The sequence below is a fragment of the Carassius carassius genome, chromosome 20 (assembly GCF_963082965.1).
Source record: "Carassius carassius chromosome 20, fCarCar2.1, whole genome shotgun sequence".
NCBI classification, from domain to species: domain Eukaryota; kingdom Metazoa; phylum Chordata; class Actinopteri; order Cypriniformes; family Cyprinidae; genus Carassius; species Carassius carassius.
The window spans coordinates 9,352,663-9,374,357 of NC_081774.1; the positions used below are offsets into that span (position 1 = coordinate 9,352,663).

Consider the following 21,695-nt stretch of genomic DNA (forward strand, 5'->3'; position numbering starts at 1 on the left):
TGAAATGCCTTAATGATAGAATGTTTTTATCAGCTATTTCAACTCTAATTCTGACGCCACCCATTCACTGCAGAGGATCCATTGATCAGCAAGGGATGTAACGCTAAATTTCTCCCAAAAAAAAAAAAAAAAAAAAAAAAACCTTTTTGAGTGAACTATTCTGTTAATTTTTTAATTGTCATGGAGCACGATTAAGTGAATGATTTTTTTTCTTTGTATTTTCTTTATTTTTATAATTAATTTCAATTTAAAAACACTAAATTAACATGCTAAAATGACATACCTAATAAATGTTAAATATGTTTTATAAATGAAATTGAGCTTAAAATATGATATAAAGAATGAATGTGTTTAAACTGAAAAATGTATACACAGTATAAGTACACATGACTTGAAAGCACTGAATAAGTGTTAAACTATAAAATGAATGATAGTACTGCTTTCATCCGACATAACGTGCATGTGTGACTCACTGAGTCTGTTGGACACAGGACGAATGCGTCTGGTCCTGGAGCTGCGTTTCTTAATGGCAATTGTGTCCTGTATGCAGAACGACAGAAGTGAGTGAGAACATCGCAAACTGAGCAGATGACAAGACAAGAGATGACAGATACTGTAAATACCACCAAACACACAAATGAGTCATTTGCTAGTGATTCACGTAACACACTCACTATGCTGATGCCAAAGTCATCCTCCACAACATCCAGTATGTCAGCGTGTCTATGTGTGCGCCTGGCTGTTCCCCCGTCTTCCAGCCGTCTCATCTGTGAAACCTGCCGGAGCTGTGGTGATGAACAGATGCGTGAGGAAGAGCGATGCTTGTGCACGTGTTCAAAGTGAACAGACGAATGGAGAGAGAAATTCGTTTGTAGTACCAGGGTTTTGTGTGTGGCATAAAGCTCCTGTAGGATCTGGTCCACTATGGAGTTAGTGAGATAAGATACCACAGATAGCTTCACCTCCCTAAAATTGAGAGAGATGGGAGACACAGAAATAACTTGTTAGAGCATGTTAAAACCATGCTGGGAGTTCTGGGAGTAGGTTGGTCTTTCCAATAAAGACTTCATGATTTTGTTTGATGGGTGCATCGCACAGATCATTTGTTCGCACAAAAATTTAGATACACCCATGATACAGCAATGCAAGGTGAATCAATATCAAGAATCTAAATGAAGGGGCCTTTGAAGTACTAAGCTGTATAAAAAAAAAATAAAAAAAAATACTGGTTAAAAAAGGACCTTTCCTGATCCTGTTCACTTCCTACCAAAATACTGTCCTATCACAATACATTTTTAGAATAAATAAATACATAAATCATGTCAGTTTGTACTAACCCTAAGCTAAAGGTTTACAAACAATATTTTAAGTTTGTTGAAATGTAGTTGCAAATTAATTACAGTTAATGAACATGTGGTTGCACAGCTACTTATAGTTAGTAGAACGTTTAAAGTGGACTTTTGAAAGTGAAATGTAACCAAAAATAAAATAAAAAAGCCTTTGTGTTGTTTGCTACCTTATTTTACATTCTGTATTTAGATATAAATATGTAAATGTGTTTTTTTCCATGATAGCAACCTTGCATCTAAATCTAAATGTTTATTTTAAAAGTTAAAATAAATTAAAAATAAAGTTTAACATGGCTTTAGTCTTTTTTAACGTTATGTATCTTTATTCACAAATACTGTACATACATGTATTTTTTCTATGATAGTGACCAATTGCATTCCGTGATTTTTCTGTACAGTCCTGTGTTACACACATTTTAGTTATAAGCTTCATCCAATTCTTGAGTTTGCACCAGTAGACCAAAAAGGCAATCTCCACCAAAGATTACACTAAGCGGGCAAAACAGTTTTGGAGATTTCTGTCATTACCCATTAAAATAGACAGCTGTTTTAAAAAGCTGCTGCCTGGGAGCATTATATAGACTGCTGCTGACTGAACTGACTTCAAAAAAGGACTTGGCTATAATTCTCACAGCATTGATTTCAGAAACATCAACAACTCAACACCCTCCTTTCTTACTCCAGAGCTCTGTTGATGTCCTGAGCTGCTCTCTCCATCAGAGCGGTGCGGATGGACGAACGAGGGATGGACACACGTTCAGAGATGGAGGAAAGGGGAGGAGAGAGACACTCCGCCGCAGCACAAGAAAGCGGACACAGCTCCCGGCACAGAGACACCATGGAGTCCACAATGACCTGCACAAATCCACCATCAATCTTCCATCAGAACAAGAAAGCAGCTATAAATCAGACTGAAGGATGAGAGGGAGAGGGAGAGAGACAGCACCTGTAGTTCTTTATCAGCCGCTTTGGCGAGTTCTCCAGCCAGAGAGTCCAGCCTCTGTCTCACCGGACCGTCCACTGACAGCACGTGGGCCAGTTCACACAGCGAGGGGTACAGCTAGAGGACAGTGCAGACATAATTCACACACCAGACATGATCTCTCACTCTCTCTCACTCACTGACCGCTATGAGGACTCTGTTGCATGAGAGTCATGGAGATGATTTGTTTGAAACTTTTAATGTTTGCTCATAAAGGCATATGTAGCAGAAATTGAAAGTTTCTTAAACTAATAAACAGAAAACACATGAATCAATAACTGAGTCACTCGAATATCTGCATTTATGCCAGCACATAAATAGCATCTGACTGAATATTACCATGACGCCATCTGCACTGTGTATATATATATATATATATATATATATATATATATATATATATATATATATATATATATATATAAACATGTTAAGCAAATATCAAAATATAACGTAATTATAGACAAAATCCACAGCATTAAAATCTACTAGCTGCCCAATATTTTTGTGGTTACTGTTATACAGTTGAAAGTTCAAAAGAACAGCATTTTTTTTTCAAATCCTTTTTAACATTATGAATGTCTTTACTGTCATTTTTGATCTATTTAATGCATTCTTTCTGAATAAAAGTATATATTTCTTTCAACAAAAAATATATATATTTGTGTTCTTATTTCATAGGTGTGATGACTGTACTGCTGTGTGGAAAATATTCATGATAAGAAAAGAAAATAGAATGTTTGTGCAGACGTTCGACAGGTAAATGCACAGACACACTCACAGCTCGAGAGTTCCTGGCCTCCTTGAGGACCTGTCTGGCAGCCTGTAGCTCTTCTCCTTCACCTGTTCCTCTCAACACACACACCTGCTGCTGCACGCGCACACACAGACGCTCCATCACCTGGGACAGCAGACAGAAAGAGACAGAGAGAGAAAGGAACAGACAGAGAAGGAAGCAGAGAGAGAGAGAGAGAGAGAGAGAGAGAGAGAGAGAGAGAGAGAGAGAGAGAGAGGAGAGTTTGATCCAACAATACAAAGTAAGATCAGTCATAGTTCACATTAGCAGGTGAAAGAGACGCTTCCTTATATACACACATGCGTGTCATTTCTTTTAAGGTAAAACTTTGTCTTATACTGGTTTATTGGTTAGAGACCAATATAAACATTCAAATGACAGGTCAACATGTAAACATGAAGACTTTGTAAATACAATTTAGAAAATGGGACTGCTAATAGATAGAATTCAGTACACTTCCATTCAAAGTTTAGGGTCTGTAAGATTCTTATAATCTTTTTTTTTTTTTTTTTTGCAATTTAAAATAACATGTTTTTTTATATATTTGAAATGTAATAATATTATCAACAGTTGTGCTGCGTAATATTTTTGAGAAAACTGTGATTCATTCTTTCAGGATTCTTTCATGAACCCCCCCCCCTCCCATTTATTGAAATATAAATCAGTTTTGATCAATTTTACGTGTCCTCGCCGAATAAAAGTATTAATTTATTTTATCGTACCGACCCAAAACTTTTAAATGTTAGTGCATATTAGTTCAACATATCAAATTCAACCGATGCCATTCATTTTGTAGAGGACAACCATAGGGTAAGTGTTCAGGAACACTTTTTAGATTATTTTGAAGCTATTTCTAGTCACACTGGAATAACACACTCAAACTTTAAAGAGCTAACTGAGAAATGAAATGGCATAATTATGCAATTCTCCTTTCACAAAAAAGCCTCTTTTGACCCTGAAATATGTCTATGACACTTTTTAATTCATTTTAATTCATATATTACAGGAAATGCATAAAAATGGCACTTGCAATTTAACAACCAATTAAACTCAATTAATCTGAACTGGCAGAACTAAAATAGAAATGACTCTGACCCAGGGACCCACATCATCACCATAACCAACATGATCACATACTAGAAGTGTGAATGTGAATGTGAATGTGAATGTGAATAAGGCATGAGATATAAGGGTGGAGGTCAGGAAGCGGTCTTTACCTGTTCTGCGGTACTAGTGACCAGGCCCTGATGTAACCGAAGAGCCTGTTTCTGAGAGAAACGCTGAGTCTGGTTATTCCTTAACAAAGCCCGCTGGATCTGAGAGGAACACAGGAAAGACAGACAGACAGAGCGAGGGAGAGAATACTCATTAATGACAAACAAAAGAACACTGATGCTTAGATAAGCCATGCAGTCATGTGGAAATTATTGTAATTATACTGGGAATTAATGAAAGATAAATGTATTGTCTGCAGTGTCTCTCTCTCAGCAATAACCTTGTAAAAGTTTCACATCTCTGGGCTCATTAAACATGTGCATAAACATTTCAATGCCTTGGGACTATTAATCTCAAAACAGCCGGACAACGGAGTTATGGATATTTCAAGGGGTCATATCATAGAAAAACAGATCTAGCTTTTTCTTTTTCTTTTTTTTTTTAATGATAAGTCCCATCTACGTACTATGATATCTCAGGATATAACCAAATAGTCTTGATCGTGGAGACAAAATGTAAAATAAAAAAAAATAGCTCACTGCAAATTCAATGATCGACCATTATACTCTGTTTATTTAAAGGGTGTGTCATTATGAAAAACACTTGACTGTTAAATTCTGTAATTGACCAATCAGAATCAAGCATTCCAGAGTGATGTCCACACATGACCACCCATATTTACACATTAATGGCTATGTGGTGTTCAGCAAATTGATCCAGCTGGCAGCAGTGAAGTAACTGAACTCAAAGAAATAAAAAAGAAGAAGAAGAAGAAGAAAGGCACTGTTTTGAAATGATGGTAGAGTTAAAAAAAGTATTTAAAATATATTTTTAAAAATAATATAATAAATATAATAAATGAAATTATATAAAAAGTAGGAGCATAGGAAACCAGCGACAACACTATTTATTTAATGCATTATTTATGAACTGTGCCTTTAAGAGTTTGCGTGTCATGTTTCAACGCTGATTATTTTGTGAACTTGTCACTTGTCATGTACTACAGGTTTGTAAAGAGGCTGTCATTTATGGTTTGGTCAGTAGCTCTTATCTTGAAATCTACAGCTAACAGCAGAGGTGTCAAGTAACGAAGTACAAATACTTCGTTACATTACTTTAGTAGAAATTTGGGATCTATACTTTACTTGAGTAATTAATTTTCAGCCGACTTTTTACTTCTACTCCTTACATTTTCACGCAAGTATCTGTACTTTCTACTCCTTACATTTTAAAAATAGCTTCGTTACTGCTATTTCATTTCGCCTTGTTTTCATTCCAGCTTGTCATCATTAAAAAAAAAAAAAAAAAAAAACCTATCCAGATAAATCGCGCTATCCGGATGGAGTGAATTTGATTGTGGTTGGAAGAGAAGTATAAACATATACCATTCCGACACCCTATTCGTTTGTACGCGATCCATCGCACCTGCACATGACACAAATCACACTCCAGCAAGGACATAGCCAGTTTTGGGTTCGTTTATCAAAAATATATATTTCTTAAAAGTAGGGTTGGGTATGGAACCGGTATGCATCGAACCGAATAAGAGGAAGCAGATTTCGGTGCCTTTTAAATGCCTGAGCGATCGATTGAAACTTGTCCTGGTTCTCCGAAATGTAAACAAGAAGCACGGGCGTCGCTAGGCTTTTTTAGCAGGTCTGTATCATTTAGCTCCATAAACTGTACACAAATTTGTGATCGCCTGAGAGTCAGTACCCTTAAATTTTATATGAAACCGGCGTCAGACCGGTCTCCTCTCCGTCTTTCAGTGCACTCTTCAATCCGCAGACCGCGGCAGAGCAGCGCGAACGCACGTAAACACAAACAGAGGACACAAGGTATGTGTTTATCGATAGATTGTTAGAATATCTGTATCTGTGCAGTTCTTTGTCATAAATACAGTTTTCGCTTGTCACAGCTCATCACTAAACAGCTGTTACCTCCAGCGAAAATCTAGCCCTTAACACATATGAACGAACGCATACTTTAATTACACTTATTTAAATATACTTAATTTAATCATACATACTTTATACATACACTAGCTAATAGAATTTTGCACAGTACTGTACTTTACAAACGACATTGTTGCTATTTTATAAAGAATGAGCATACAGTAATTTACAGGACTGCTTAAAGACAGTGACAGACAGCACTCATCTTAACTAAATATCAGAGTGAGTGACAGAGATACAGTAGAAACATTATGTGTGGTTTTGTATTAAATAATGACCCAGATTGTGAAATACATTTATTAGCCTTAGAGTAAGGGAAGCACAACTTGGGAAAAGAGACCATCCAAGGTGAAAGCTATGGATTTATTTTAAATATTTGTAATGTTCTTTAAAGTTATCCATAGGTTTTTTTGTGGCTCTTTTTTTAAGTATTGGTTTTAAAAGTATCGAAATGGCACTGGACCCTACTTAAAAGTTATTATTTCTCACTACTGGTTCATTTACCAAATGGGTGCTTTCGCTTCATCCTCCACAAATTAAGATACTGTAGGTAGTTTGGTAGCGAGAAGTTTGAATAAATTATCGTTTGCGATTGACAATGTTGTGATAAGTAGGCTATACCAACTTTGTAACTCGTTACCCCCCCCCCACCCCATCACCCCCCCCCCCCCCCCCCCCCCACACACACACACACACACACACACACACACACACTAGACATAGCAGACGTGTATAACGAATACAGGAAGCTATCAATCAAGAAGGTATCAGGATTATGAGTTATTTTTTTAGTTTTTGATTAATCACTTAGATTAATCATTCATTTTGACAGCACTATAATGTTTATTGTATATAGACAACCATACAAGGGTAATTGTTACTAAGCCTGCACCAATGTTCTTGTCCATTGCCCTCACAGATTCCTGCAGCTAAGCTTGGATGTACATTTACATTCCATTAGGTTGTTGATGACATTGATGACTTTTTGCACCATAACAATACTTATAGGCAACTATTCATCATGTCTCTAGTTCTTTAATGTATTTGCATTGTACTAAAGTGTGTTCATTTTCAATGGGCATATATGCGGCTGAAACAGGTAGCCTAGTGCATTCCAAATTTCTCAACATGAACATTTTAATAGAACATTATAGTCATTATGGCCTATGGCCTTTAGAAAAATGGAGGTAGAGGAGGTGGGGTAGTGCACAATAGGTCCCTGTGGTGCGGCCTAAGCTTTTGTTCTTAATGGCATTTTTTTCCCCTTACATTACTTTTATACTTTAAGTAGTTTTTAAACCAGTACTTTTACACTTTTACTTGAGTAAAAAGCTTGAGATACTTCAACTTCTACAAAAGTCTTTTTAAACCCTAGTATCTATACTTCTACTTGAGTAATGAATGTCAATACCAGGGCCGGAGTTGGACTCATTTTCAGCCCTGGAGTTTCATGCCTTAGACCGGCCCACTTGGTTATTTAGATTTTTTTGTACTGGTCTTTTCAGTGTACTTTGTTATACTTTTTTTTTTTTTCTATTATCTTTTGCTCACATGTCTCCAACAATGACTTGTTGCTTTTTTTGAGCAAGGTGCCGTTTTCAGGGAAGTCACAAGCCAATTAACAATTGTGATTCCTTATCTTATTTTTTAAGAAAATAATCTTTATTCTTGTATTATTGTTTATTCTTTAAGAAAATAATGGACAGAAAAAGGCACGTTCCAAATATTTGTACTGTATACCATAATGTAGGCCTAAGTCTGCCTGCAGTTAAAAAATATTATCCGAAATAAAAATAATTGTTTTTGCTTAACCTATTTATGTACAACTATTCTAAAAATAATTTTTATGTCATACAAAAAATGTCATCAGCCTGAGTAAATTGAACCATCATAGAATTGTGACATTTAGGTGAAAATACTGTGAAATTAAAACTGCCATTACATTTGAAAGCATAACAAGGTCTATGAAGTGTCAGTCAATCAAGTATTTATTTATTTTTTCTTAAAGCTTTGAACTAAAATTTTATTGCAACTTTAGCCTTTGGATGAATGAAAATGCAATTTTTTTTCAATTAAAGATAATTTAGAGATTGTGGACCGCTTGCTTGGATTTGTACTTCAATAAGGATGTCCAAGTTTAAGAATGGATTTTAGGATTTTATCTTATTTATTTATTATTTTGTAGACCTAATGCATTTTCCCCTCTCTGTTTAACAGCATTAACTAACAATGAAAGACGTCTTCCCTCAAGTAGAGTAAATGTTTTCCTGCCGTGCTGGATGTGGGGCTTATTATAAATAAATTGTTTGCATTCGCCCAAACTGATTTTGTAAATTAAAAAGCGGACGGTGAAGGTGCAGTTAGCGCGAGTCTCGCTGGCTGTGAAGCGGGAGCAGCCGGCAGAGAATTCTGCCTGGTCTTAAAGCCTTCTGCCACACCTACAAATAAAACAATGATTTGCGCAAAAAGAACGATTAGTAATCAATTGAGATTTTATTACTGATATGATCTAACATAATATGGGCTGCGAAAAATTAATATATAAAAAGAGTGAGTGCAGGCAGTCCAAGTACAGCATAGTTCAAAACAGTGGCACGCAACACCGGTGTCGCGGCCCAAAAACAAATCCTCCCGGTGCTCCCGATTAGCCAATCCAGGCCTAGTCAATACTTTTGACACCACTGGCTAACAGTCCATAAGCTGATATTCATTTCACCTAAACAAGATGGTCAACCAGAAACACAGGTCGATTGAATAGTGGCCTTCAACATATAGAAGAAACAACCTGTTTATTTCTGTAGGTAAAGGGTAATGTTGATCTAAATCTTGTCTTATGTTGTGCTTAAACTCTTGACTATCATTCTATGTGGAATAATATAAAAAAAATATATCCAATATTCTTACCTTGGTCAGTGCCTGTTCTGTCCTCTCTGGGGCGCTCCGGTACGCCTGTGTGACATCACTGAGCGGGACAGGCATGTACTGCAGAGTGAAGTTACTGAGGAGAGAGCAGAAGACCATCGAGAAGCAGGATAAAAGTTTTCCACAAACATCGCAACACGAGAGAGAAGATTGAACTCTAGGAAGCTGGAAAATGTTACACATCGTCTATTTGTGTCTCAAGAAACAAGGTGTTTTTTCTTGCTTTCATTCTTTTTAACTTTTAACAGAGTACTATGGATTTTTTTTTTCAACACCTTTCAAAGCGATCTGTACCGAGAACAACTTTCTTACAATGATTACAGTCTTCTGAATGCAAGCTCAAGTCTGCAAAACAGTTTCTATGTTAAATAATATTTGTGTAGATCTCCAGGGAAGAGAGGTGTTTCCAGAACAATGCTCTAATTGTGCATCACAGGCAGGTCAGTGAGGTGATGAAAGACTGTGCAATCAGCTTCATGTAGGCACGGACTAGGAAGTTCTTATTTTTTCCCAGTAACAGCATGCTGTGAATAAGTTTTCAAAGAGACGAGTGAGTCAGTGCTCAGAGGGGTGAGTGTGTATTGAGGAGTGTGCATGAAATGAATGTGAACGTGTGTGTGTGTGCGTGTCATACTGTTCTAGGGCTCGAGCCACATCTTGGAAACCTGTAGCACTTGTGTTATTCCGATCCCACGTCACACTCCTACAAGAAAGAAACAAACCATGACAATTTTATTTTACTAAACCCCTATCCATTATTTAGTGTTAATAAATGCACCAGATGGGAATCTGCATGCATTTTGTACATTTTCTGCACTGATCTTCAGGAAAACTGATGAATTCTGAATATAGTCAAATTTGCTAAACAGACTTAAAGAATTAGGGTCACTGTCAAAATTGTTAATTGCTGAATCTGTTAATTGTAAAATTGTTGAGGCTCAGTTCAGTCTTATTCCATAAAAGCTAATGGAGGTATTCATATCTAAACATTTGTTTCTAATTATTATGCCTATTTTGTTACACATTGTACTAATGATTAAGCCCAGAAAACATAATGAGCAAAAATAAATGAGTAAATGCATGAATATAATTGATGCATAAATATGTGAATATATACATAAACAAAAATGATAGACAGGCAGACAGACAGATAGATAGATAGATAGATTGGTTAACAGGTTCTATATTGTGCATTTTAACACAGCTGGAATGCTGTATGGACCGATCAGCATCTTGAACACTCCTTTTTGTAATTTACAAACCCTGAGTACCTAAGCGTGGTGTTGATCAGCAGAGCTTTACTGAGCATCCGTGCTCCTGTGTCATCGAGTCCATTCCCGCTCAAGTCCACCTTCTTCAGGCAAGCATTGCTGCCGAGGGCATTCACAAGCACCGTGCCCCTTGAACGCAGCCTGGAGTCAGCCAGAGACAAGCTCTGCAGGGCCTGTCAGGAAAGAGGAGCAGCGAAAGAGAGTGTGTGTGAGTTTGCAATGTCTCTGATCTGTAAAAACAGTGCTTAATAATTGATCAAGCAAGGCGATATCTGCAGTGAGAGGAATATGTGCCCTGAAGGAGAGAGATTAGAAAGAAAAGAGAGAGAGTGAAGGAAGGACGGATGAATCACGAGTGCTGTAATACACATAGCATACTGTTAAACAGCTTTTGAAGTCTGTGTGTGTGTGTGTTTGAGTCCTGAAAGTGTGTAAGGTGAGTACAGGAAACAAAATGTTATGTCCATGTGTATGTGCTTGTGAAAAACTCACACACTCTTCCTCTTGCACCAGATGCACTAGTTTCTGCAGAACCTCGTCTAGAATCCTGCAAGCACATGAAATAGCAGGATTTACACACATACCTATAAACTCCATCAACTCCAAGATTAATGACACTTCACACACCTCCCCTCAGTCCCTCCTCTGCCTCCCTAGAGCCTCCTACTGTGTGCTCACATTGGGTTTGTGATTGCAGATGGTTTCACAGACTTTTCTAACCTGCTTACCTCGACTGCCTGTCTCAGAGAGGATATCAGTTGTATCTGTTAATCTGTGTGCTGCACGTAAGCTCTATCAACATCTACTCTATGTCATACTGTTGATTATCATAGAAATTAATTTGGAGTAGACTCTCAATCTGTGAAAACAAACATATGATGCTTGCAGTAATGCATTTACAATGGAAGCCTAAAAGGGAAGCAGGCAGTAGTATAAAAAAGTGTTTGAAATTAAAACGGAAAATGTATGCTAGAATCATGTTCAAACAATCTGGAAAGTTAAAACAACCTTTCGGCTTGAGTTTAAAGTTTTAAAACTGATTACAAAAAAAAAACAGATTTTAAGATGAGGGAACATCGAAATGGGATAACAGCTCATACTGGATTGTTTATAATATATAGATTAAACTCCACCAACGTGAATGATTAACATATATCATTAACATGTAATTAGAACAGAGTACAACAGTGACAACAGTGACAGCAACAAGATAATCTCAACATTACAAACTTTGTTTTGAGGCAAACAAGTATTTGAAAATCAGAAAATGTCAAGTTAAAAAACCTTTTACTTTTTAAACGTTCTATTCCCCCGAGGGATATAACTACAATACCATGAATGACATATATATGTGTGTATGTGTGTGTGTGTGAGAGAGAGACCCTGGATCACAAAACCAGTCATAAATAGCATGGGTATATTTGTACATATAGGCAAAAATACACTGTATAGGTCAAAATTATCGATTTTTCTTTTATGCCAAAAATTATTAGGATTTTAAGTAAAGATCAGGTTCCATGAAGATATTTTTTAAATTTCCTACTGTAAACAGGCCTATATCAAAACTTAATTTTTGATCCGTAATATACATGGCTAAGAAATTGGACAACTTTAAAGGCAATTTTCCCAATATTTAGATTTTTTTGCAATAGTTGTATCTCATCCAAACATTGTCCTATTAACAAACCACGCATCAGTGGAAAGCTTATTTATTCAGCTTTCAGATGATGTATAAATCTGGTTTTGTGATCCAGGGTCATGACTCATGTTTATAAATACACAAAACATAAATGTCATTACTGTTACTTTTGATCAATTTAACGCTTCCTTGCTGAATAAATGAATACATTTCTTTAAAAACTGACCTTTGAACTTTTAAATTGTAGCGTACATAGCTGTAATTTATGGCTTCAACAAAAACATATACCATTGATTTACCTTTGTAGTTTTGCCTTGAAAGTTTTATATAGTTAAAAATGTATTCTCACCATCCTAGAAAACTTGTTTCTTTTCAAATAGACAATTCAGACCATTTAGACACCTCAAATAATATATTTACTGTAGAAGTCATGTAAGTGCTTTGATAAAGTGTTTCACATTTCCCGTTTGCCTGCAAGGCTTCCATTGTAAGTGCACAACAGTAAACACATTTTTAGTTTTTTTGGTAATCGACGACATGCTGCTGATAGAGATTAAGATGTATTGAACCTTTAAGCAAGACACTTATCTGCAAACTGCTTCAGGCAGCCTGACCCTGCAGTCTAAATGCTTGTTTGTAAGTTACTTTGGATACACACTTCTGACAAACAAATAAATGTATTCATATATCACTGTCTACTGATGTTTGTCTCTCTCAGTCCGGGAACAAGTACCTGCCCTTGATGTTAAAGTTTTTGCCCAGCAGCAGGTGTTTGAGGGAAGGGTGTCTGGAGAAGGCAGGAATGACACAGAGGAGATCACCGTCCAGCCCTGAAATGAACACAGAAATGAACAGGCAGAGCTGATGGCGACTGAAACAAAAATACAACTGAGGGGAAAGAGACAGACTGAAGGTCGGTGGTTGAAAACAAAAGCTTCCTTTCATTTATGCAGTTAGATGTCTCACCGTTGTCTGAGATGTCCAGTGTGCTGATGCATGAGACTCTGGGGAATAGGTCCTGTATTATCCCTGCTCCAGCAGACCTGAGCTGAGAGCCAGACAAACGGAGAGAATGGAAAAGAGATAGGGAATAAGGGCACACGGGGTACATGGAGAGAAGAAACACTCAAAGATTCTAACATGTATAATTTATGCTAGCATGCACTCATATTTTTCCAATAGCTCAACTGAAAGAGCATGGTGCTAACAACACCAAGGTTATGGGTTCGATTCCCACTGATAAAATAGATATAAATCCACAGTAACTTCTGCATTTTAGGCGTCTTCATATTAAAGTAATGGAAGCTTGTTTAATAAGATAATTGCAACTTTTTGTCTCACAATTCAGACTCAAGATTTTTGACCTTTTTCCTTACAATTCAGAATTGAGAGATATAAACTTACAAATGCAAGAAAAAGAAGGAACTGTGAAATAACAATTACAATCAGATTACAATTACCTTTTTTTATTTCATGGCGGAAACAAAACAAAAAAAGAATTGATGGAGTGTGAGAAAGAAAGTGAGAACTGTGAGTTTTTATCTTACAATTTGGGGAAAAAAAACTTAATTCCCATGCGAAGAGTCTAAATTTGTGAGAACATCTTTTTTTTATTTTTTTTATTCTGTATCAGAAACAGGCTGCCATGTTAAACATCACATCAAATCAGTTTTGGAACATTTTTCGTTATTTTGAAACCAGGGCTTGTTGTCACCTTTTACTCAAGTAAACATTTACTTAAAGAGATAGTTCATTGGAAAATTAAAATTTGATGTTTATCTGCTTAGGTGTCTTCTTCTTCTTTTTTGCTTTACGGCAGATCACAGACTTATAAGTGCATTACCGCCAACTATGTCTCAAGTGGACCACTAACACTCCTAATTGAGATTGTAGATAGAGTGTCAATGGTCCATTTGAGAGATAGGTGGCGGTAATGCACTTACAAGTCTGCAATCCGCCGTAAAGTAAGAAGAAGAAGAAGACGCCTCTCACTCCTACTTAAGAACACGCTCAGAAGGACGCGCCTAGGATAGTTCGAAGAGTGCAGACATTGCATGCATCAGAGGTAACAAAATATATATATATATATATATATATATATATATATATATATATATATATATATATATATATATATAAATACTGTTCAGTTTCTTGCACAGACCGATTGTTTTGTGTATTTACACATCAATTTATTATCACAAGCCGCAGGGTTTAATTTGGTTTTATTTGTGCATGTTATTTTTTTTTTTATTGTATGTTTTAGCCGTGATTCCCATTTACCTCCATTATAAGACTGAGAGACTGCAACGGTTTGTGTTAAAAATCTTTTTTGTGTTCTACTGAAGAAACAAAGTCACCTACATCTTGAATGCCCTGGGGGTAATCAAATAAACATAAAGTTTCATTTTTGGGTGTAATATCCCTTTAAGTAAAGTTTCTGTGCAGACACATAAGGTACATTATGGATACAATTAAAATTCTAAAATAAACCTTGCATTTTCATCAAAAAATATAGTAGATCCACAATGACTTATATATTAGAAATAGTTCTGCAAATTTATCACTTTTTATAGTACATACAATTTTATTTTAACTATTTTAGCCAGAAATGTATAATTGTTCTATAAAAAATAAACTGAAAAAGTGTTTTAAAAGCACCTAAACAGTATTTTAAACAAAAAACTATGTGAGGCATAATAATTAACATTTACATTATTATGCATTAGGCAAATGCTTTTATGCAAAGTGACCTAAATTGCATTCAAGATACATATTTATCTTTTTTTATTTAAAAGTTTATTAGGCAAAATCAAAGCGATTTATGAAATGGCAAACATGTATGTGTGTAATTTTTTTTTTTACAAAATATACTTTTATATATAATATACTAAAATAAACATTTGTGTAAATAGATATTTGACTAAAACGTATATGCTATGAGACTGTACTGTATTGTAGCCTGTGTGAGAACTAGCCCCAGTCTCCTCTATACATAGTTCTATACATAATTATTTTCAAATCCGCAGTACATAGATTTGAAGAAAGCAGCTGTTAAAATAGTTCATGATTTGGTTTCCGAAAGGGATAAAATGATTTTTTGAGGTCAAAATAAGGCAACGCAGGCTTCACTGAGATAAACACCTTGAAAGGTTTTCTGTCTGATTAATTCTGTAGCCGAGATATCTGTACATACAGCAGAGTGACCACAGACTGGAGGATTGAGGCTAGAGCCAACAGAAAGAACGACAGGCATATATAGAGCTCAAGCCAGATTTAGGTCCACAATGGGGGGGATGGGGTACCTCACAGCCGCTGATGTCCAGGTGTAGGTCAGTGATGTGAGGATTGGATGAAAGCCCAAGGAACAGAGCCCTGTGGAAGTGATAGTGAACAAACACAGGGACGTTGTCATTACTGACAGCATTACATGCCTCATTGAAGAGACTTAGCATTCTATTATGTGCTTCCATGGTTGATCTCCATAATAAATCAAATCAGAAAAGGTCTATATGGACACCGTAAAAGCGTTATGCAGGTCTTAAAGGATTAAGGGGAAAAGAGCTTAGAGATTAGTTTGACTCTTCTGTTGACAGAAGAGAGCTAAAATCAGGTGTTCAGCTGGGTGCGACAGCCCGTCTTGCGCTCGGTTTGCGTTTGTGAGCCAGGAGGAGGTATGACCCTGTTTGAAATGCTTCATTTGAAAACATTCTGGCTTTCCCAAAATAGCAGCTGCTGCCTGAACATCTTGATTCTGACCTCAGTTAGGGGTGCAGGGCTCTAAAACTAGAAATGAATCCCCAGAGAGTTCTTCTAGCAGGATTTTCACACTTGAAATTGTTAACCCTTCAATACATAGTTCATCCAGAGAGGGAAAAAATGGAAAATGATTTGCAGTTTCCTTTGTAGTGCACAATAGTTTTCTTTTATGGACCCAACAGTTTATTTATTATGAGATGTCCATTAATAGTATAAGTTTATTTTTCAGAAATCTCCGCTATATGTATGTATACGTGTGTGTGTTATATAATCCTAATCAGAATGGTTAGTATTACTTTTTTTATTAATCTAAGACACATTAAATTCATCACACTTAACAGTAAAGACAAGTTTAATGGCACAAAAGATTTCAAGAAAATGCTGTTATTTTTAAACTCTCTATTTATCAAAGAATCATGAAAACAAATGGCAGGGGACACCAAATGTTTTAACATTGGTAATAATAAAAATTGACCTTTTAGCTGAGCATGTTTTCCAAAAATGATTACTTAAGGGGTTAGTTCACCAAAAAATGAAAATTAACCTGTTATTTACCCACCCTGAAGCCATCCTAGGTGTATATGACTTTCTTCTTTCAGACGAATCCAATCAGAGTTATATTAAAAATTGTCCTGGCACTTCTAAGCTCTATCATTGCAGTGGGTTGGTATTTCTGTTCAACAGTCCAAAACACTTTAAATAAAGCTTGTGCATCCATGATAAAATGTGCATGTTTTATGATGGATGCACGTGCTTTATTTAATGTGTTTTGGACTGTTAAAGAGAAGCACCCACCCACTGCAATGATAGAGCTTGGAATAGCCAGTATAATTTTTAATATAATTCTGATTGGATTCATCTGAAAGAAGAAAGTCATTTATACCTATGATGGCTTGAGGGAGGGTAAAACCCCCTAATTTCCATTTTTGGGTGAACTAACCCTTTAAGCATTACACTTTTTGGGGGAAGATGGTTGACACTATTCAGCAAGCCCTTCAAATCTATATTACATTTAAAAACTATGCTTGCCTTTAAAAATTTACAAAAGTGAATCCATTTGTTCAGATTGATTTCAATGCTGCCTACATGCTGAGATGAAATCTCAGAATTTTTGAAACTTGCAAGTGATAACTAATGATTTTTGTGCTTTAAAGAGATAGCTTATCCAAAAATGAAACTTCTGTCAACATCTACATTTATTTGGCCATACAGTGAAAGTCAGTGGTCACCAAATGGTTTGGTTATACCAGCATTTTCTTTAGAGTATGTAGCACTTGAAAAGTAGAGATAATTCAGTTCAGTACAGTCATTTCTTTCCAACAGGATAGCATAATATGCTCTACCAAATCCTGGGTTAGCGTGACCTGGGTTATCTAAATTCTAAAAACAGCTTAAACCAGCCAAACGTAGTTAGCTTAACTTCAAGAATGTGAAAAGCTGGTTTGTTGGATTTAGAGAGGTTTTGGGAAATTGTGAATTGGTCAGACTAGGAGACCAGCTGGCTAACCAGCTATGTCGTGCTGGGAAACCAACTAAACCAGATTAAATTAGCTAAGCTAGGGTTAAGCGCTGCACCAAAAGCCAAAACAGCGACTGGACTCACCTCAGCACGTCGGGAGGCATCTTCATAGACGCCAGACTGATGTGAGTGAGGCTGAATGCTGAACTGAAGAACTGACGGAATGAAGGAAGTGTTTCTCTCACTTTCCTAAAATTGTGACAGAAAAGAAGGGGAGACTTTTATCCATAACACATCATACCACACTTCACAAAACCCTGAGCAATACGGCAGAACAAGAGCTCAAAAGAATACCCTCTGGCTTATTAGAAAATAACTGGTTTGTAACTCTATAACGTGTTAAACATTTTAACAGCATTCAACATTTTAACAAGCTGTCATTGGACCAAACAACATTATTTGGGTGGGATAGAACTAGATGGGGAAAATGAGAAAGAGAGAGAGACAGTCAGTGAGGGATACCGGGGGTGCTAAAAACATGACAGTTCATGATAACACTTTTTGCGACATTATCATTTAAGAGAGAGAGGGGGAAGAATGTGTGGTGTAAATGTGTTAACAAGAGCAGAGAGTGTTAAGGGAACATTCCTATTTAATATTCATGAGCTCTCTGTCTTATCAGCTGGAACAGATTTACATTGCTGCCTCACTCTCAAGGAGGTGCCCATGTGTGCAGTGGTTTTGTATTTGGGTGTGCATGTTTCTGAGTGCTTACGTTAACAAGTGTGGGAGTTTAGATGGGAGTTTGTGAAAGGATGAAATTAGCACTAGGAAAAAGAGGCCATGCTCACTATAGCATACTAACACAGTACTCTATAATATTGCTGCAGTGTATACTATGTATACTGAGCACAATATGCAATGACCCACTACATTTGCCAAATATTGAAGACCCAGAATGATAACTATAAGGAGAATCTATACTATATTCTATATCTATATTCACACCAATGCATGATAACATTCTGTTGTTTATACGAGTGCTACTGTTTTGTCCTCTATTGCTTTAAGTGCTCAATCTATTTAAAGTGGGGTGGATTCTGATTGGCTATCAATGTTTTTATCATTAATCAGCTAGAGAAAAAATATTCTGAAAGTGATTCCAACAATATTGTCCCTGTGTGACATGAATGATACCAAATGATTCCAGTAATATTGTTTCTGTGTCTTGCTAATGGCCCTTTATACAACACAGCACACTGGTGGCATCCAAAATCACAGACTTCTCAACTATATGTGACCCAGGACCACAAAACCAGTCATAAGGGGACATTTTTCAAAATTGAGATTTATACATCATCTGAAAGCTGAATAAATAAGCTTTCCATTGATGTATGGTTGGGATGTTAGGATAGCACAATGTTAGGCCGAGATACAACTACTTGAAAATCTGGAATCTTAGGGTGCAAAAAAAATCTAAATATTGAGAAAATTGTCCAAACGAACTCCTTAGCAATGCATTTTACTAATCAAAAATGAAGTTTTAATTAAGTTTTACAAAATATCTTCATGGGACATGATCTTTACTTAATATCCTTTTTGCCATAAAAGAAAAATCTATAATTTTGACCCATACAATGTATTTTTGGCTATTACTACAAATATACCCCAGTGACTTAAGACTGGTTTTGTGATCCAGGGTCACATATAGTAGGTGAAAAACAGTATGTGACAAGAGAAGTGTGTCCGAATTCTGGGGTGTAACAATACAAGTATTCATTCCGAAAATTTTCAATGCAGGCCTTTTGGTTTGGTATGCATGTTTAACCAGTATTTGAGTAGAACTTCACTGGAAGCTTCCAGTTTTATATATTGCTACTTTTGATAAGAAACAAAGTCTCATTATTAAATTATGTTTTGTTTTTTGGATTTTTCAGGCAATGCAAAAAATAAATGATGTTTTGGTGTTCTTTGATGTGGCAAGACATGTCCCTGTATAAAAACGCCTCAGTTCAAACGGCAGCTTGGAGCACGAGTGTGTGCGATCATCCCTTCTGCTTTACTACTAGTTTTAATAAACATGAATTAACTCATGCCTAATGTAATCGTTCAATCGGTGTTTCAATTACAGCAAGATGTCAATAAAACAGCCTGTAAACAAAAACGTTCAGATTATATTCATACTATATAATATAAAATTTTGCGGACGTGAGGTAATTACTTATTCAAAAAAGCAACCACTCAAGAGTATGCAATTTCGTATGTAGCCACGGTATAGAATAATGTGTCCCACAATGCAATGCATTTGACTTTAACTTCCATTTTCTGTTAGATGAATGAACTGGAAATTATAAAAACATGTAATGTTTATCTGTTCTTGACTCACTATTTGAATCCTACATTTTAACACAAAACTGGATTAATCAGAAAGTTATGAGGTCATGTAACAATGCAGCATACTGCACAAGGTGTTCTGTTACACTAGCTATTTTCAACAAATATTGCATAAGCAATATTGCACTACTGCACAGCATTTAGGATGTAGTAATCTAGTACTTTAATCCCAACGTGAGACTATTTCAATCTTCAAACACCCAATCATCTTCAAAAACGTACCCCTCTGCAAATTCAAACCCAATTAAGAACAAACACATTTGCAGGAGGTGCAAAGGATGAAGAAACATTCCAATCTGAACAATAAGTCCAGCTAAAATTAGCCTCATTTTTCAGAGAGTTTCTCATAATGCCATTAACGTGCCAAAGGGGAGATGGAATTGCTGTACGGGTTCAGAGGGAGTCAGACAGGAAGATGGATCATTTGTATTTCTGTTTCTCTTCAGCCTACAGCTTCTTCTTGCATGCAGGCACATGCACGTTTACTTGCAATATCACAGACTTCTGTTGTAAAGCTAATTATAACTACTAGATTATTGTTAGAATAAAAAAAAAATGCTTACTTAATTTACGAGCTGTTTTTCCAAATGTGTTTTATTTAGCTCACTTTTAGAAATAATTTTGTCACACAAAAACATGTTTTCTTCTGATGCTGTTACAGTGGCTGTATTACCATCTGTGCAGCATGCCGGTCCATCAGCTCTATTTGATCACTCATGTCCCAGTTTAACTCATATTGCATCTCTGCAGGCACTCTTCCCTGCTGGGAAACCCATTTAAAACCAGCCTCTGATGATGGCTGAATCCAGCTGGAAAGCTGATCTTTTATGGTTACTAACAAGTCCAAGCTGGTCTAGATGGCTGACCAGAAAAAGTATGAGTAGTATGAGTATCTAGTCTAAGCTGGTAGGAGCTTTTTTTAGTATCAGAGAAAATATTAGTTTTTAATAATATTTTGAATTAGTTTTAATGTTTATATTTTATGTTTTAATTTAAATTTTAGTAAGTTTTTGTGATTGTATTGTACATATTAGTTCCCTGTCAAGGGAACTTCGAACTGCGTCCTCTAGGACCCCATTGGAACTCAATTGAGACAAGTGAAGCCCATTTTTAGCGATTTTTAGCACTTCCGTTTCTGACGCGCACACTCAAACTAAGCTTGATGACGTCAGCAACCTGTCTGACAGATGTAAATCTTCTAAGTGGCTGTGCGTGCAAACTGCCATCGTTAATCTTGCAGAGACGGCGAGCTTGAGCGGGGAGTTCTTTGGCGTGAGTGAGCAGGAGTAAGTATTCAGATTAATTATTTTGTATAGTATTTTAAAATGTAACGCCAGTACGCCATATTAAGTTAATTGCCTGCGAGTTTCTCCTCATGTCTGTACGGTAATTTCTCTACTGTGCGACAGAGATTTGAGTGGTTATGACGCAATCGTTAGCCTTTTTTTACAAAAACTGTTTCTACGGGGCCATAATGTAACATAGAAGGTAATGGAGCCCTTTATACATTGTCGTGTATCTTTAGAAATAAATAATGAACAAATGGAGTCTTTAAACGCCTCAGATGTAAAGTTATTCGCTGTCAAAGTGACGTCAAAATGAATGCAAAGTCAATGGGATGCTAATGCAAGTGAAGTTGTGCTACAAGATGGCAGCTCGCGGCCGACTTCAACTTCCGGTCGACTTCCTTGCCGCCTGGTCGTGACCCGTGTCTGAAGCACACTTTGAAAAACGCCAACGTGTTGGCCGGCGACAGCCTCTGACGTCACTACCGGCGCGACTATAAATACGTGTCAGTAGGACCTGTCACTTATCTTCTTCGTCTTCATTGGCTGTTTTGTTTGAAGCGTGCATCTGAGAAACGAGCCAAAACGGTAAGAGCGATCTATCATTGTTATCATGGCATCCACTAGCAAGGCGTTTAAACAGTGTGTGTATCCTTGTCAGAGTTATC

At 36.5% G+C, this 21,695-nt stretch overlaps 1 protein-coding gene across 3 annotated transcripts in view; it reads right to left on the reverse strand.

Annotated features, from left to right (window-relative positions):
• LOC132096242 (capping protein, Arp2/3 and myosin-I linker protein 3-like) overlaps positions 1–21,695 on the reverse strand; it is a 59,677-nt gene that overhangs the window by 7,811 nt on the left and 30,171 nt on the right. For all 3 annotated transcript variants that reach the window (XM_059501492.1, XM_059501490.1, XM_059501491.1), the window contains exons 16-30: positions 17,492–17,596; positions 15,435–15,504; positions 13,096–13,177; positions 12,863–12,959; positions 10,983–11,037; positions 10,491–10,663; positions 9,854–9,922; positions 9,202–9,295; positions 4,345–4,443; positions 3,113–3,232; positions 2,296–2,409; positions 2,029–2,204; positions 879–966; positions 675–785; positions 474–540 (exon numbers count right to left, since the gene is read on the reverse strand). In XM_059501492.1, the coding sequence (XP_059357475.1) occupies positions 474–540; positions 675–785; positions 879–966; positions 2,029–2,204; positions 2,296–2,409; positions 3,113–3,232; positions 4,345–4,443; positions 9,202–9,295; positions 9,854–9,922; positions 10,491–10,663; positions 10,983–11,037; positions 12,863–12,959; positions 13,096–13,177; positions 15,435–15,504; positions 17,492–17,596 (1,520 nt within the window). The remainder of the gene's footprint in view (positions 1–473; positions 541–674; positions 786–878; positions 967–2,028; positions 2,205–2,295; positions 2,410–3,112; positions 3,233–4,344; positions 4,444–9,201; positions 9,296–9,853; positions 9,923–10,490; positions 10,664–10,982; positions 11,038–12,862; positions 12,960–13,095; positions 13,178–15,434; positions 15,505–17,491; positions 17,597–21,695) is intronic.